We start from the raw sequence: 18,048 nt of genomic DNA on the forward strand, positions 1-18,048 counted from the left end.
ACATTGTTATTGTATAGTAGGACATCTCCCTTCTTTTCATATATGCAAAGAGATCAAAGTAAATGGACAAATAAAATCCTAAAAATGAACAGTATCCTTGTTTTGTTAAAGTAATTATTGAAGAAGATCAGGCTGCTACTCAATAGAAGCTAATTATTTACATTTTCATATGGTACAGTAGGTTAGCTAAACATAGGTACATAGTTAGTCAAGTAACAACATAGAAAAAAATACAAATAGAAAACCTCTATATACACAACTCCTATACGCACAGTTGATCCAAAGGAACGCAAAATAAACCCCAGTAAACCAAGATACAATTTGCTCTAGCAGAGAAAAATATTCCTTCCTGACCCGATCAGATAAGGAAAACAAATGGCAACCACCCCAGCCTTTGCCCCACGGAAGGGCAACACACATCAAAAATAACAAAAATTCCCAGATCACTTACCAGCTAGACTGCAACAAAACCAAATTGACCTCGTGTAACAGTTCACTTTAAAAACAAGGGGTTTAGTTGCACACATTTGCAAACATATATGTATCTATCCAACTGCTGTAAATGTGCTCCAGATTGAGAGACTCAAAATGATAGAGTTAGGACAGCAGTACACTGGGGTGCCTTGATGTAGCCACTGCAGCTTACACAAATGTTTGCAAATGTGTGGGCCTTGCTGAAAAGGCTAGTTATTGGTTTGGGTGGTTGCTATTTGTTAGTGGCGACAGCACACTTCTGGAGGGCTTTGTTTAAAGGTATGCATACTAGCACATTATGCCTTTACTTTGCAGGGAGGAGGTGTTTTTTCTCTTTTAATAGAAGATTTTACTACCACTTTAAATGGATGGACAAATCTGTAGTGCCTGCTATTGTAATCTGACAGCCCAGCACCCACGGCTGTCAGAATGCCTGAACAGTTCCTGCAACTGATTTTATAGGGATTCTTTTCGGCCTAAAATTTTTCACCTATCTCCTTTTTGCAATTTTTGCACCTTTTGTTGAGCTGGGTGGTGCCGACAGTACCATGCACTGAGTGAATTTTGTCCAATTCAACAGGAATGGGCCATAATTAGATCTGTGTATGTCCAGCTTCAGTTCTTTTGTGAATTGAAAAGTTGTTAAAAGTCAAGTTCTATTCATTCATTTCTGCAGTTTCACATTATATATTTTTCTTTCATTAGCCTTGAATATGAAAAGCCTTACTCCAGCCAAAACGTTTAGTTTTAGAGCAAGGACGAGTTAGAATATCTGTTTTTATTGCTATCTTTGCCTCTGTTGGAGGGATTTCCTCTAACTTCTGCCTTTTATGCAAAACAAAAAAAACATTTAGGTTTTTTTTGTAGCCCATCTTAAAGAAGAACTTCTGTTCTACTGAAGCTGTTGACTTCTATCAAACAGACACTTACCAGCCCAGGAGTCTAATGTTGTCTTCACTGGAGCAGATTCTTTGCCAGGCTTCAGATCCCTAGTGCCGCCATCTTGGATATGGGAATCAGCTGATGTCTCACAGCTGGCTCCCCACTGTACATGCCTGAGATTGAGCAGAGCTTTCAAATTGGTCCTGCAGCCTTCTGGGTTGTATGAGGTTTCCCAGGAGGTTGGGAGTGGGTGGGAGTTTGCCAAGCTTAAATAATTCTTGCATAGGCGAGAATTGCAGAAGTGGGTGTGGGTACCTGCCAGAAAAAGGTACCCGCTCCCCAGAAAAAAAAAAAGCACAGATTTTGTTTCACTTTCAAGTGGAGGTCTTCTTTGAATGATATGGTCTTCAAGCATGGTTGATCTACACAACAGTTGTCGGATAGACTATCGTACCACTGCATTATCAGTTTTATTCAAACTGAGGGTGATTTTGTTACAAAATGCATTATACATAACTACAGATTTTACCAGTATTTTTATATTTTTGACCTTTATCTGCCGCCTAATAGATTTACCTCTTTTTCCCTACTATGTAAAAAAAAAAAAAAACTTGTTTTCAGTTGGAAGTCTGCCGTTACCTTTTTTAGTATAAACCACAGACATGTTTTCCACAAACTGTTTTTTTCTTGAGACTCCTCTGCTTTCCCTTATTTATATAGCACAGCATTGGCCCAATTCAATAAGCTGCAATGCATATGTTTTTGCCATACATTTTTTTTATTTTTAGCCATATGACTATTATTTTCAGCTTGCCATAGCAACCAAAACAGTTGGTATGACTAATAAAAGTTGTTACACCTTAGTGAATTGAGCATGTTGTCTGTTAAAGGGTCAGTCCACCAAAAACTTTTTTTTTTTTTAAGCTTTAACTAGATGTTGGAGAGTAAAACCACTTAACTGTTTCTTATACAATGGGTATAGAAAATAATCACCCCTTTAAAATAATTACATTTTGTTGCTTTGCAGCCTGAAATAAAGATGGACACAGTTTTTGTTTTATCCAACTGTACTTATAACACCCAGTTGAAAGATATAACACCAACATGTCAGAAAAAGAGCAAAAACAGAATCACTAAGTTGGAAAAAGGATCATCCCTCCTAAAAATGACTTGTAAACTCAATCAGGTTTAGCTAATCACCTTCTCAATGGCACACAAAGCCAGTTGACTTACAACTGTGATCAGCTGTGGTCATTTTGATTAGCTCAGCATGAAAAAAGCTTTCCTTGAGCATTTCAGTCCCTGGGTAGTGCAACTGAAGAAAACAATCAACTATGGGTGGCAAGGCACTGTTAAAAGATCTCTGACATAAATTTGTGGTCAGGCACACGTCAGGAGATTGACACAAAAAGGTTTTAAAGGCTTTATCAATGCCTGGAAGTACAGTGAAGTCTATTTTTAAGAAGTGGAAGGTATTTGGTACAACACCCTCTCCCTGGACCAGGACATCACTCCAAACTGGATGAAAGAGCCAGGAGGAACTTGGCCAGAGACAGGCTACCAAGAGGCCTACAGCAGCTCTAAAGCAGTTGCAGGAATTTATGACAAAGAATAGTCATTGTGTGCATGTGACAATATCCCAAATTCTCCCAAAATATGGCTTGTATGGGAGGGTTGCAAGAAAAAAGCCACTCCTCAAGAAAGGCCACATGCAGTCACCACTGAGCTTTGCCAAAACTCACCTTGAAGATTCTGAGGCCACATGGAAAATTGTGTTCTGGTCAGGTGAAACTAAAATTTAATTATTTGGCCTCAGCACCAAACGATATGTCTGGCAGAAATCCAATAGAGCTCACCAGCCAAAGAATACAATTCCTATAGTAAAGCATGGAGTTGGTAATATCTTATTATTGGAGTGTTTCTCTGCAGCAGGAGACTTGTTTACTGTCAGATTCTTGGGGAAAATCTGCTCTCCCCTGCTAGAAAATTGTCAATGGAAAAAAGGTTTACTTTCCAACATGACAATGACCCAAAGCATACAGCAAAAATGACCACACAGTGGTTGAAGGAGAAAAGGTGAATGTCCTTGCATGGCTTAGTCAGAGCCCAGACTTAAACGCTATTGAAAATCTGTGTAATGACTTGAAGATTTCAGTCCACAAATAGTCACCATCAAATTTAACTGAACTTGAGCAATTCTGCAAAGAAGAGCAGGCAAATGCTCAGAGACAAGGCCAAGGTAAAGAGGGCTGAAACCCGACCACCATTGAACAAGACACATAAGTTGAAATGTCAAGAGTGTGCCAAGAAATATCTGAAGACAGATCTTTCAAAAGTTTAAGGACTGATGAGATGAGTGACTCTTGAGGGACCAGATGAATGGGCCTGTGGCTAGATCAGTATCGGGCACAGAACTCCACTTGCACTCAGATGCCAGCAAAGTGGAGGTGGGGGTAATGATATGGGCTGGTATTATTAAAGATGAGCTAGTTGGACCGTTTTGGGTTGATGATGGACTCAAAATCAACTCCCAAACATACTGCCAGTTTTTAGAAGACACTATCTTCAAGCAGTGGTACAGGAAAAAACTCTGCATCTTTCAAGAAGACCATGATATTTAAAGTGGAGGGCCACCCTGAAAAAAAAAAATACATTAAAAATTAGAAAAAAATCAGAAAAAAAATGATTTTTTTTTTTTAACTTACCAGAAATGCCTGTTGCTAGGCACATCATCCTAATCTGCCTTTTCCTCCTCCGCGGAGATTTACTGTCTTCTCTCCTCCGTGCGGCGTCTTCTGGGTAATGGGTCGCGCTGTATTCTGGGAACTGTGTGTCCCAGAACACAGCGCACCCCCATTCACAAAGCCCTGCACAACTCGCGCATGCGCAGTAGGAAGCGGGCAGTGAAGCCGCAAGGCTCCACTGCCTGTTTCCCTTAGCCAAAATGGCGGCGTAGGGATCCGAGACCGAGGGATGGGTCAGCCTCGGGCGGCCGACATCACGGGCACCCTGGACAGGTAAGTGTGCTTATTAAAAGTCAGCAGCTACAGTGTTTGCAGCTGCTGACTTTAAAAAATTTTTTTTTTTAAACCGGCCCTCCTCTTTAAGCAGGACAATGCTCTGTCGCATGCTTCAAAGTATTAAACTGCATGACTAGCCAATAAAGGCTTAAAATATGAAAGAATAATGACATGGCCCCTTTCCTCGTGTGACCTAGACCCTATTGAGAACTTGTGGTCCCTTCTTAAACAGGAGATTTACGGTGAAGGAAAACTGTGCAGCTTCCTGAACAATGTCTGGTAGGCTGTGGTTGCTGCTGCATAAAAAGTTGATCGTCAACAGATCAAGAAACTGACAGACTCCATGATTGGAAGACTTAGACCCCATTCACACCTGAGCGTTTTGTAGCTTGAAGCCTGAAGCTACAAAACGCTAGAGGGGAAAAATTATATTATTCTCAATGGAGATGGTTCACATCTCCACTACATGTCACCTGAAGCCGAACGCCTGAAGCTCAAACAAGTTCCGGACCCTTTTTTGTCGCTCGAATTGAGCAGATTTGGACGTTTTTCTTCTTTTAACATTGGTGACCTTTTGCCCTGCACAAAATCGCGGCAAAATGCGGTAAAAAAACGCCGCAAATCGCGGTAAAAAATGCCGCAAAAAACACTTGAAAACGCTACGCTCAGGTGTGAATGCAGCCTTATAACTGATATTGAAAAGAAGGGTGGCTACCCTGGTCATTGAAATGCCAGAAATGTTTATTTGTAAATCTTGAGTTGTTTGTTTATTATTCTCATTGTAAAAGATGAAAATAAACAAGTGAGGGGAAAATATTCCTTTTTCATTTAAGGAGTTGGAAAATCTCAGGGTTTTTTACCTTAATGCATTGTATGCATTAAGGTGAAAAACCTTCTGTGCTGCAACTGCCCCCCAGAGTCCCCCTTTTTCTTACCTGAACTCAATCGTTCCAGTGATGAGCACAAGCCCAACAGCTCCAGCCACTATTTTGGGTCCTCATTGGATAGATTGATAACATCAGGAGCCAGAAAAGGAGGATCGGGGGCTGCTCTGTGGAAAACCATTCCACGGAGCAGGTAAGCATGACATGTTTGTTATTCAACCACTTGCTTACTGGGCACTTAAAACCCCCCATCCTGCCCAGACCAATTTTCAGCTTTCAGCGCTGTCGCACTTTGACTGAAAATTGCACAGTCATGTAACACTCTACCCAAATTTAATTTTTATCATTTTTTTCACACAAATAGATCTTTCTTTTGGTGGTATTTAATCACTACTGTGGTTTTTATTTATTGCTAAACAAACAAAAAAAGCCAGAAAAAAAAAACAGAAACAAAGTTTTCATAGTTTGTTATAAAATTTTGCAAACAGGTAATTTTTCTCCTTCATTGATGTGCACTGATAGGCTGCTCTGATGGGCACACATAAGGCGGCACTAATGGGCCCTGATGGGTGGCACTGATGGGCACTGTTAGGTAACACTGGTAGGCAACACTGATAGGCAGCACTGGTGATGAGGCACTGATTGGCACTGATAGGTGGCACTGATGAGCACTGATAGGTGGCACTATGGGTACTGATAGGGGGCGCTGGTGGGCACTGGTAGACGGCACTGTTATGCGATGGTAGGTGGCACAGGTGGGCACAGATAAGGCAGCAGCTGCTCTCCTTGATCGGGACTGATGTCCCTCTGACAGACGCCAGTGATTAGCTATCAGCGTGAGGAGAAAAAATAGCCAATTACCAGCTCTGTTTACATCACATAATCAGCTGTCATTGGCTGACAACTGATCACGTGGTAAGGGGTTGGGATTGACCCCTAACCCGATCTATGATCAGCCGAGTCTCATTGACTCGCTGATCACAGAGCGCAGGCCGATTGAGCGTGGGAGGACTTCATATGACTGCCTCCTGGCAAAGTAGGTCCGCGCTGTAGCCATCATTTGTCTATAGTGTGGACGGGAAGTGGTTAAAAAAATAAAAAACATTTACAATCACTTTAAGTTGCATAATAATTCTGCACACTATTGCCCAATAATCGTGCACATATAGATATGCCCCTAAGAAAGCCAAAACCTTACTTTTACTTTCTTAAATATTCAGGTTTGAGGTTTATTAACATTTTGGATTAACGGAGAGCATTGTAGTCGTTCGGTAATAAAATTAATCCTCCAAAATACCACTTGACTAATAATTGTGTACAGTGTTGGGAGACACTTTTTTATGGCTGGAGAAGTTTATCTTCCAACACAGAGAGCACCCTGGTAAATTTGATACATTGTGGTCACCCTGGCTGGATTCCCCCCTGGTGGATCTGGTCTTGGACAGATTATTAATTTAGATAATTAGCGATAGGCATGTGGAATATACTGTTATCTGTTGCTGTGAAGTATAGTTGTCCCCACTGGACAGTATGATGGGTGTGCATTAAAAATATGACATGTCATGCACTGGTGTAGAGTCATTGATGAGTTTATTGATTGTAAACTGATATCAGCTGGAAATGGAATCTATGACTTGTTTGTAATTTCTTTTTCTTTAATAAACTTCTTTCAGAAAAAAAACAAATAAAAATTATTGTGTATCGTGTACTATTGCTAGTGTACAGTAGACATAAAGTAGATTTTTACCTATTGATGATTGCTTTGTTTGTTCAGGAGGTTCTAATGATGCTGGATAACTATGTGAGAGATTTCAAGGCGCTCATTGACTGGATTCAACTTCAAGAAAAGCTGGAGAAGACAGATGCTCAGAGCAGGTAAACATTGTGGTGAGGCCTTCTGTGTAGGTGTCTATTAATAATCTAATAATATACTGATAACATACTTATTACATTACCTGTCATATATAACAAACACTTAAGGATATTTCTTTAATTTTGTATGCCATATCTAGACCAAAAGCATTTTTTTAAAGGTTTCTGGCAAATTTCCTCTAACAGAGTCCTCCTTTCTGATCTGTATTTCTGCCTCGAGGTCTGTCTCTGTGGGCCTTTGTGACATGGAAATGCATACCGCTGAGTCGGCGGATGACAGGTCTGTTCCTGCTCACTTTGCAGGGATGGACCTGTCAGAGCCCCGCTGTCCTCCATGGCGAGATCGGATGAAAATGGACGGCGTGTCTGTTTTTCTTTGTTTTCATCCTATCCAATCCGCTGGACAGATTGCGAACATATCACCATCCGTCTTGTCAGCGGATACATCTCTGCTGAGATCAGCCTGCCAATACAAGTCAATGGGTGGTCCACTCAGATCCGCCTAAAAAACAGACAGGTGGATCTTTGCGGGCCAATCATGTGAAAGGGACCTTAGTAATATGACAAAATTCGGTTTTGTCATTTGCATATACACTGATCAGTTTTTATAGCCACTAAATAACATTGATTATCTCATTACAATGGTATCTGAAAGCTGATAGGCTATATTAGGTTACAAGTAAACATGTTGTCCCTAAAGTTGATGTGTTGTGAAAGCAGAAAAAGAGTAAGTATCGCAGGCCGGTCAGGGTACCCATGTCCAAAGCCAAAAGTGCCTACAATGGGTATGTGAGCATCAGAACTGGCCACAGAGCAATGGAAAAAGGTGGTCTGGTCTGATGATCCATGATTTCTTTTACATCATGGTCTGATGATCCACGATTTCTTTTATATCATGGTCTGATGAACCACATTTTTTTTTCCATCATGGTCTGATGATCCTCGATTTCTTTTACATCATTGTCTGATGATCCACAATTTCTTTTACATCATGGTCTGATGATCCACGATTTCTTTTACATCATGTGGATGGCCAGGTGCATGTGTGCCGTTTACCTGGGAATATGATGGCACCAGGATGCAGTATGGGAAAAAGAAAGCCAACTAAGACACTGTCATGTTTTAGGCAATGTTCCACTGGGAAATCTTGGCTCCTGCCATTCATGTGGATATTATTTGACACAAACCCCCTACCTAAACATTGTTGCTGATCAAGTATGCCCCTTCATTCAAACGGTATTCCCTGATGACTGTGACCTCTTTCAGCAGGATAATGCACCCTGCAACACTGCAAAAATGGTTCAAGAATAGTTTAAGAAACTAAATTAGTTTGAGGTGTTGACTTGGCCTCCAAATTTTCCACATCTCAATCTATTGAGAATCTGTCAGATGTGCTGAAAAAACAAGATCAATCCATGGAGGCCCTACCTTACAACTTTCAGGATTTAAAGGATCTGCTACTGAGGTGCCAGATGCCACAGCATAGCTTCTGCTTCAGAGGATTACCGACATCCATGTCTTGACAGGTCAGGCATGTTTTGGTGGGAAAAAGGGGGACCCACTCAATATTAGGTGGGTGGTCATAAAGTTATGGCTGTTTGGAATTAGTGTGTACAAAAATGAGGATATTATTTGGATATCCTGAATAATGCAGATTTTATTTTAACCCATAAGTTTTATTTTGCAGGCCTACCTCTTTAGCATGGGAAGTGAAGAAAATGTCTCCTGGACGACACGTTTTGCCCAGCCCATCTTCTGACAGAGTGAGCTCAACTTCTAGTGCAAGGAGGGCTCTCAATTTTGGGTACGAGAATGAATAGTCTATACATGTATTGTATTAGATTTAAGAATAAGTCAAGATTTGAGAATGGAGAGATGATTGCAATAGTTTAGTTATGTAGCAAAAGAACAATAGGCACTTTCAGTCATAAACAGACTTTATTGTATGTGGAATCACGATAAAAAGAAAGAAAGGGTGCACGACCTAGTGCATTATCCTAAAACCACTATTATATTATTTAAATTACAATTAAGTTAGCCACTTAAAGGCCAGGGGTCTTTTTTCAGACTCGGTGTTTATAAGTTAAAAACTATTTTTTTTTGCTAGAAAACTACTTAAAACCTCCAAACATTATACATTTTTTCTAACACCCTAGAGAATAAAATGGCGGTCATTGCAATACTTTTGGTCACACCGTATTTGCGCAGCGGTCTTACAAGCGCACTTTTTTTGGACAAAATTTACTTTTTTAGAATAAAAAAAAGACAACAGTAAAGTTAGCCCATTTATTTTTTATTTTTTATAATGTTAAAGATAATGTTACGCCAAGTAAATTGATACCCAACATGTCACGCTTCAAAATTGTGCTTGCTCGTGGAATGGCGTCAAACTTTTACCCCTAAAAATCTCCATGAGCGACGTTTAAAAAAGTCTACAGGTTGCATGTTTTGAGTTACAGAGGAGGTCTAGAGCTAGAATTATTGCTCTCACTCTAACGATTGCGGCCATACCTCACATGTTTGGTTTGACCACCATTTTCATATGCGGGGCGCAACTCACATATGCGTTTGCTTCTGCGTGCGAGCTTGTTGAGACGGGGCGCTTTAAAAATTTTTTTTTTTTAAGATTTAAAGATTTATTTTGTTAATTTTTTCACTGTTTTAGAAAAAAAAAATTGGGTTACTTTTATTCCTATTACAAGGAACGTAAACAATAGAAAAAAGTATGACAGGTCCTCTTAAATATGAGATTTGGGGTAAAAAAAAGTCCTCAGATCTCATATTTGGACTTAAATGCAATAAAAAAATTAAGAAAATAATTGTCATTTGAAAAAATGACAACAGAAAAATGTGCCTTTAAGACATATGGGCGGAAGTGACGTTTTAATGTCGCTTCCACCACCCTGCTATAGTATGGAGAGATGTGGGGGCCATCTTCCCCTCACTCGTCTCCATACACAGCCACGGAAAGGTCCCGATCACATCTGCCGCTTCCGACGGCTCCGGTAATCGGTGGAGGGCGCGGGAGAGTGACGGGAGGGGGCTGGCGCCTCTCCCGCCGCCGATAACGGTGATCCTTTCGGCAAATCCGCGGCAGAGACCACCATTGTTGTAAACAGGACTGCTGGCTCTAAAGATGGGTGTTGTGGCAGCAGCTGCTGCTGTTATCTAGTTATCCATCTTCAAACTTCCGACGTATATGTACATGAGCCAGTCGGTTTTTCACATCTGGGGCAGGAGGTGAAGACCCAATAGGCTAAATGCATTTTGAGTTTAAACCTCTTCCTCAGAGCCAAAGGTTTGGCTCTGAGGAAGAGGGTTAACCTCGAAACGTGTCAGCCTATTGATGAGCTTTACTGATGTAGCATGTAACAATTCAGCCTCACCTGTGCCCAACAATTCAGTCTCGCCTGTGCCCAAAAATGCAGCCTAACCCGTGCCCAAAAATGCAGCCTAGCCTGTAGCTAAAAATGCAGCCTAGCCTGTGCCCAAAAATGTAGCCTAGCCTGTGCCCAAAAATGTAGCCTAGCCTGTTCCCATCAATGCAGCCTAGCCTGTGCCCATCAATGCAGCCTAGCCTGTGCTCATCAATGCAGCATTGCCTGTGCCCATCAATGCAGCATGACCTGTGCCCATCAATGCAGCCTAGCCTGTGCCCAAAAATGCAGCCTAGCCTGTGCCCATCAATACAGCCTCGCCTGTGCCCATCAAAACAGCCTCGCCTGTGCCTATCAATGCAGCCTCACCTGTGCCCAACAATGCAGCCTCACCTGTGCCCAACAATGCAGCCTCACCTGTGCCCAAAAATGCAGCCTAACCAGTGCCCAAAAATGCAGCCTAGCATGTGCCCATCAATGCAGCATCGCCTGTGCCCATCAATGCAGCATCGCCTGTGTCCATCAATGCAGCCACGCCTGTGTCCATCAATGCAGCCTCGCCTGTGCCCATCAGTGCAGCCTCGCCTGTACCCATCAGTGCAGCCTCGCCTGTGCCCATCAATGCAGCCTAGCCCATGCCAAAAAATGCAGCCTAGCCTGTGCTCATCAATACAGCCTCGCCTGTCCCAATCAATGCAGCCTCACCTTTGCCCTACAATGCAGCCTCACTGCTCATCAATGCAGGCTTGCTTGTGCCCAACAATGCATCTTGCCTGTGCTCAAAAATGCAGCCTCCCTTTGCCCATCAATGCCACCTCGCCTGTGTCTATCAGTGCAGCCTCACCTGTGCCCAACAATGCAGCCTCAATACTCATCAGTGCAGCCTCCCCTGTGCCCATCAATGCAGCCTCCCCTGTGCCCATCAATGCGGCCTCACCTGTGCTCATAAACGCAGCCTCACCTGTGCTCAACAATGCAGCCTCCCCTGCGCCCAAAAACGCAGCCTCACCTGTGCTCAACAACGCAGCCTCACCTGTGCCCAATAATGCAGCCCCACCGTCACAATGCAACCTCACTGCTCATTAATGCAGCCTCACCTGTGTCCAACAATGCAGCCTCGATTGTGCCCAAAAATGCAGCCTCACTGCTCATCAATATAGCTTCACCTATGCCCATAAATGCAGCCTAGCCTGTGCTCAAAAATACAGCCTAGCTTGTGCCCATCAATGCAGGCCCGCCTGTGCCCACAAATGCAGCCTCGCCTGTGCCCATTGATGCCACCTCACCTGTGCCCAACAATGCAGCCTCACTACTCATCAATGCAGCCTCACCTGTGCCCAACAATGCAGCCTTACTGCTCATCAGTGCAGCCTCGCCTGTGCCCATCAATGCAGCCTCATCTGTGCCCATCAGTGCAGCCAAGCCTGTGCCCATCACTGCAGCCTCGCCTGTGCCTAAAAATACAGCCTCGTCTGTGCCAATCAATGTCACCTCACCTGTGACAAACAATGCAGCCTCACTACTCATCAATGCAGCCTCACCTGTGCCCATCAATGCAGCCTCACCGGTGCCCATCAATACAGCCTCGCCTGTGCCCACCAATGCAGCCTCACCTGTGCCCAACAATGCAGCCTAGCCTGTGCCCATCAGTGCAGCCTAGGCTGTGCCCAAAAATGCAGCCTCACCTGTGTCCATCAATGTCACCTCACCTGTGACAAACAATGCAGCCTCAATACTCATCAATGCATCCTCACCAGTGCCCAACAATGCAGCCTCACTGCTCATCAATGCAGCCTCGCCTGTGCCCACCAATGCAGCCTCACTGCTCAGCAGTGCAACCTCACATTTGCCCATCAATGCAGCCTCCCCTGTGCCCATCAATTCAGCCTCACCTGTGCCCAACAATGCAGCCTCAATGCTCATCAATGCAGCCTCACGCGTGCCCAAAAATGCAGCCTTACCTGTGCCCATCAATGCAGCCTAACCCGTGCCCATCAGTGCAGCCTAGCCTGTGCCCATCAATGCAGCCTAGCCTGTGCCCATCAATGCAGCATAGTCTGTGCCCAACAATGCAGCCTAGCATGTGCCCATCAATGCAGCATCGCCTGTGCCCATCAATGCAGGCCGCCTGTGCCCAAAAATGCAGCCTCGCCTGTGCCCATCAATGTCACCTCACTTGTGCCCAACAATGCAGTCTCACTACTCATCAATGCAGCCTCACCTGTGCCCAACAATGCAGCCTCACTGCTCATCAATGCAGCCTTGCCTGTGCCCATCGAAGCCACCTCACCTGAGCCCAACAATGCAGCCTCACTACTCTTCAATGCAGCCTCACCTGTGCCCAACAATGCAGCCCCACTGCTCATCAATGCAGCCTCACCTGTGCCCATCAATGCAGCCTCACCTTGTGCCCATCAATGCAGCCTAGCCTGTGCCCATCACTGCAACCTTGCCTGTGCCCAAAAATGCAGCCTCACCTGTGCCCATCAATGTCACCTCACCTGTGCCCAACAATGCAGCGTCACTACTCATCAATGCAGCCTTGCTTGTGCCCAACAATGCACCCTCACTGTTCATCAATGGAGCCTCGCCTGTGCCCAACAATGCAGCCTCACTGCTCATCAATGCAGCCTCGATTGTGCCCAAAAATGCAGCCTCACTGCTCATCAATATAGCTTTACCTATAAAATACAGCATAGCTTGTGGCCATCAATGCAGGCCCGCCTGTGCCCAAAAATGCAGCCTCGCCTGTGCCCATCGATGCCACCTCACCTGTGCCCAACAATGCAGCCTCACTACTCATCAATGCAGCCTCACCTGTGCCCAACAATGCAGCCTTACTGCTCATCAGTGCAGCCTCGCCTGTGCCCATCAATACAGCCTCGCCTGTGCCCAGCAATGCAGCCTCACCTGTGCCCAACAATGCAGCCTAGCCTGTGCCCATCAATCCAGCCTAGCCTGTGCCCAAAATGCAGCCTCACCTGTGCCCATCAAAGTCACCTCACCTGTGACAAACAATGCAGCCTCAATACTCATCAATGCAGCCTCGTCTGTGCCCATCAATGCAGCCTTGCCTGTGCCCTTCAATACAACCTCGCCTGTGCCCACCAATGCAGCCTAGCCTGTGCCCATCAGTGCAACCTCGCCTGTGCCCAAAAATGCAGCCTCGCTGTGCCCATCAATGTCACCTCACCTGTGACAAACAATGCAGCCTCAATACTCGTCAATGCATCCTCACCAGTGCCCAACAATGCAGCCTCACTACTCATCAATGCAGCCTCGCCTGTGCCCATCAATACAGCCTCGCCTGTGCCCACCAATGCAGCCTCACTGCTCAGCAGTGCAACCTCACATTTGCCCATCAATGCAGCCTCCCCTGTGCCCATCAATTCAGCCTCACCTGTGCCCAACAATGCAGCCTCAATGCTCATCAATCCAGCCTCACACGTGCCCAAAAATGCAGCCTAACCCGTGCCCAAAAATGCAGCATAACCCGTGCCCATCAATGCAGCCTAGCCTGCGCCCATTAATGCAGCCTAGCCTGCGCCCATTAATGCAGCCTAGCCTGTGCCCATCAATGCAGCCTAGCCTGTGCCCAACAATGCAGCCTAGCGTGTGCCCATCAATGCAGCATCGCCTGTGCCCATCAATGCAGGCTGCCTGTGCCCAAAAATGCAGCCTCGCCTTCGCCCATCAATGTCACCTCACTTGTGCCCAACAATGCAGTCTCACTACTCATCAATGCAGCCTTGCCTGTGCCCATCGATGCCACCTCACCTGAGCCCTACAATGCAGCCTCACTACTCTTCAATGCAGCCTCACCTGTGCCCAACAATGCAGCCTCACTGCTCATCAATGCAGCCTTGCATGTGCCCATCAATGCAGCCTCACCTGTGCCCATCAATGCAGACTCACCTGTGCCCAACAATGCAGCCTAGCCTGTGCCCATCACTGCAACCTTGCCTGTGCCCAAAAATTCAGCCTCACCTGTGCCCATCAATGCCACCTCACCTGTGCCCAACAATGCAGCATCACTACTCATCAATGCAGCCTTGTTTGTGCCCAACAATGCAGCCTCACTGCTCATCAATGGAGCCTCACCTGTGCCCAACAATGCAGCCTCACTGCTCATCAATGCAGCCTCACCTGTGTCCATCAATGCAGCATTCCCTGTGCCCATCAATGCAGCCTCACCTGTGCCCATCAATGTCACCTCACCTGTGCCCAACAATGCAGCATCACTACTCATCAATGCAGCCTCAATACCTATAAAATACAGCATAGCTTGTGCCCATCAATGCAGGCCCGCCTGTGCCCAAAAATGCAGCCTTGCCTGTGCCCATCGATGCCACCTCACCTGTGCCCAACAATGCAGCCTCACTACTCACATTTGCCCATCAATGCAGCCTCCCCTGTGCCCATCAATTCAGCCTCACCTGTGCCCAACAATGCAGCCTCAATGCTCATCAATCCAGCATCACACGTGCCCAAAAATGCAGCCTAACCCGTGCCCAAAAATGCAGCATAACCCGTGCCCATCAATGCAGCCTAGCCTGTGCCCATCAATGCAGCCTAGCCTGTGCCCATCAATGCAGCCTAGCCTGTGCCCAACAATGCAGCCTAGCCTGTGCCCATCAATGCAGCATCGCCTGTGCCCATCAATGCAGGCCGCCTGTGCCCAAAAATGCAGCCTCGCCTTTGCCCATCAATGTCACCTCACTTGTGCCCAACAATGCAGTCTCACTACTCATCAATGCAGCCTTGCCTGTGCCCATCGATGCCACCTCACCTGAGCCCAACAATGCAGCCTCACTACTCTTCAATGCAGCCTCACCTGTGCCCAACAATGCAGCCTCACTGCTCATCAATGCAGCCTTGCATGTGCCCATCAATGCAGCCTCACTTGTGCCCATCAATGCAGACTCACCTGTGCCCAACAATGCAGCCTAGCCTGTGCCCATCACTGCAACCTTGCCTGTGCCCAAAAATGCAGCCTCACCTGTGCCCATCAATGTCACCTCACCTGTGCCCAACAATGCAGCGTCACTACTCATCAATGCAGCCTTGCTTGTGCCCAACAATGCAGCCTCACTGCTCATCAATGGAGCCTCGCCTGTGCCCAACAATGCAGCCTCACTGCTCATCAATGCAGCCTCACCTGTGTCCATCAATGCAGCATTCCCTGTGCCCATCAATGCAGCCTCCCCTGTGCCTATCAATGCAGCCTAGCCTTTGCTCAAAAATGCAGCCTAGCTTGTGCCCATCAATGCAGGCCCACCTGTGCCCAAAAATGCAGCCTCGTCCATGCCCATTGATGCCACCTCACCTGTGCCCAACAATGCAGCCTCACTACTCATCAATGCAGCCTCACCTGTGCCCAAAAATGCAGCCTTACTGCTCATCAGTGCGCCTTTGCGTGTGCCCATCAATGCAGCCTCACCTGTGCCCATCAGTGCAGCCTCACCTGTGCCCAACAATGCAGCCTCGCCTGTGCCCATCACTTCAGCCTCGCCTGTGCCCAAAAATGCAGCCTCGCCTGTGCCCATCAATGTCACCTCACCTGTGACCATCAATGCAGCCTCGCTAGTCATCAATGCAGCCTCACTTGTGCCCAACAATGCAGCCTCACTGCTCATAAATGCAGCCTCGCCTGTGCCACCAATGCAGCCTCACTGCTCAGCAATGCAACCTCACCTGTGCCCATCAATGCAACCCCATCTGTGCCCATCAATGCAGCCTCACCTGTGCCCAACAACGCAGCCTCACTTGTGCCCAACAACACAGCCTCATGAATGTTTTAGAGCAACATGTGTCAAGCAGAAAATCGTTCAGATGTGAACAGGGCCTTCCAGCTTGGAAAAAATTCTTGTGGAACCACAGTGGCAATCGATAATTTCTTAGTTAATATTCTCAATGTACTTCTTATACATACTAGTAATCATTTATATTTTGTGAATTTGAAAACATTTGATGCCCTCTTTTAAGGCTCCGTTCACATCTGAGCGATCCAAATTGAGGGCGGAAGCGGCGTGATTCTGCCCGTAATTCGAAACAGTGGCAAATCTCAGGATGCTCTTGCAATCCCCATCACTTCAAATGGCACCCCAATCACTGCACGATTTTGCTGCGATTGTTGCTTGACGAAGCGCAGTAAAATTGCGCATACAGAATCGCAGGACGCCTGTCGCCCAAAATAATTTCCCGGAACTTGTTTAGAGCGCCAGGCGCCCCACAATTCTGTTTGCATGATTTTACAGTGATTCGTCGGGGGCGTCAATGGTGTAAATATCGTGCTGCGATTGATTGCTCCATTGGAAGTGACGGGGACCACAAGGGCACCCCACGATATACTGCTGTTTCGAATCGCGGGCAGAATGGTGGCGATCCTGCCCACGATACGGATTGCTCAGATGTGAACGGAGCCTAAAGACTTGCTGCTCTTTCCATATCTGCAAGTTTCTAATCCTTCAGTTGCAAAGTATACTTTTGTAACTTTCCACTAAGTTTCCTGTATATCATTTTATATATCTATAGAAAATGATCATGCTCCCAAGTCCATAATGTTATGTTTACCAACATTTAGGCCTATTTACCATATAGTTGTCCATTCAACCTGTACATTCTGGTCAGTCCTCTTGTAAGAGCTGAATTCCACTACAGAGCTTAGTGTTATTTTTAAACACATACAAGAAATTGATCATTCTCAAACTCTATATAAGTTAGAAGGCTACCTTATCAATATGCTAATGTTTACCAGCAAAGCTATTCCTAGCTGTGAAAACAGAAAGGGAAATAACTGTAAAAGAAGAGACTCTGTACATACTTTTCTGGTGGCCTGTGTGTTGAAGAGCCATTACAATGATGTTTCCTGGCCTGCTGCAAGTTTTTCACCCTTCATTTGGGTTGAATATCTGATCCCTCCCACCACAGGCTGTGGTTCTTCCTGCCTGCATGTACATGCCATACTGATGTGCAATCTGGGGGGTTGGCCCACAGCAAGTGGCAGGGGAGCAGGTATTCTACACACCCCAAAGTTAAAGGAAAACTGACAGCCAGCAACTCTCCACTTGGGGATCTGTGAGAACCGAGCCGTCGGCAATGTTCAATCGCTCAGTTCTCAGTGCAGAGGCGCCGGGGGACAGATGCAGCATCCACCTAGGTAAGTATGATGGGGGAAAAAACCAAAACATACTTCTCTTTTAAGTATAGAGCCTCTTCTTTTACAGGTTATTTTTTCTGTTTAACCTTTCTACTGCCTCCGAACACCACTCCAACCCTCAAAAAAAGTACCCCAAAGTCTGCAGGGAAACAGATACAGCATGCAGTGTTAATCTCTTGTGTCAACTTTAGTTCTCACTGGTGCATCCTGGTTACCTCTACATCATTACAGGATACAGAAGTGATGTAGAGGTCAGCAGGAAGATCCAGTGAGTTGCTCCTCAAACTGAACCTTGAAGTACACCACTAACAACCCTAAACTTTTCAAACTATGAATCTTTAAACACATCTCTCTGAATGTGGTCTTCTGTCTATTTTTCT

General features: G+C 45.5%; 1 protein-coding gene across 6 annotated transcripts in view; it reads left to right on the forward strand.

Annotated features, from left to right (window-relative positions):
• SCAPER (S-phase cyclin A associated protein in the ER) overlaps positions 1-18,048 on the forward strand; it is a 399,576-nt gene that overhangs the window by 67,485 nt on the left and 314,043 nt on the right. For all 6 annotated transcript variants that reach the window (XM_077472442.1, XM_077472443.1, XM_077472441.1 and 3 more), the window contains 2 exons: positions 7,035-7,135; positions 8,820-8,936. In XM_077472442.1, coding sequence (XP_077328568.1) covers positions 7,035-7,135; positions 8,820-8,936 — 218 coding nt within the window. The remainder of the gene's footprint in view (positions 1-7,034; positions 7,136-8,819; positions 8,937-18,048) is intronic.

The sequence above is a fragment of the Lithobates pipiens genome, unplaced genomic scaffold (assembly GCF_037356315.1).
Source record: "Lithobates pipiens isolate NorthernLeopardFrog02 unplaced genomic scaffold, aLitPip1_a1.2 Scaffold_8, whole genome shotgun sequence".
Classification (NCBI taxonomy): Eukaryota; Metazoa; Chordata; class Amphibia; order Anura; family Ranidae; genus Lithobates; species Lithobates pipiens.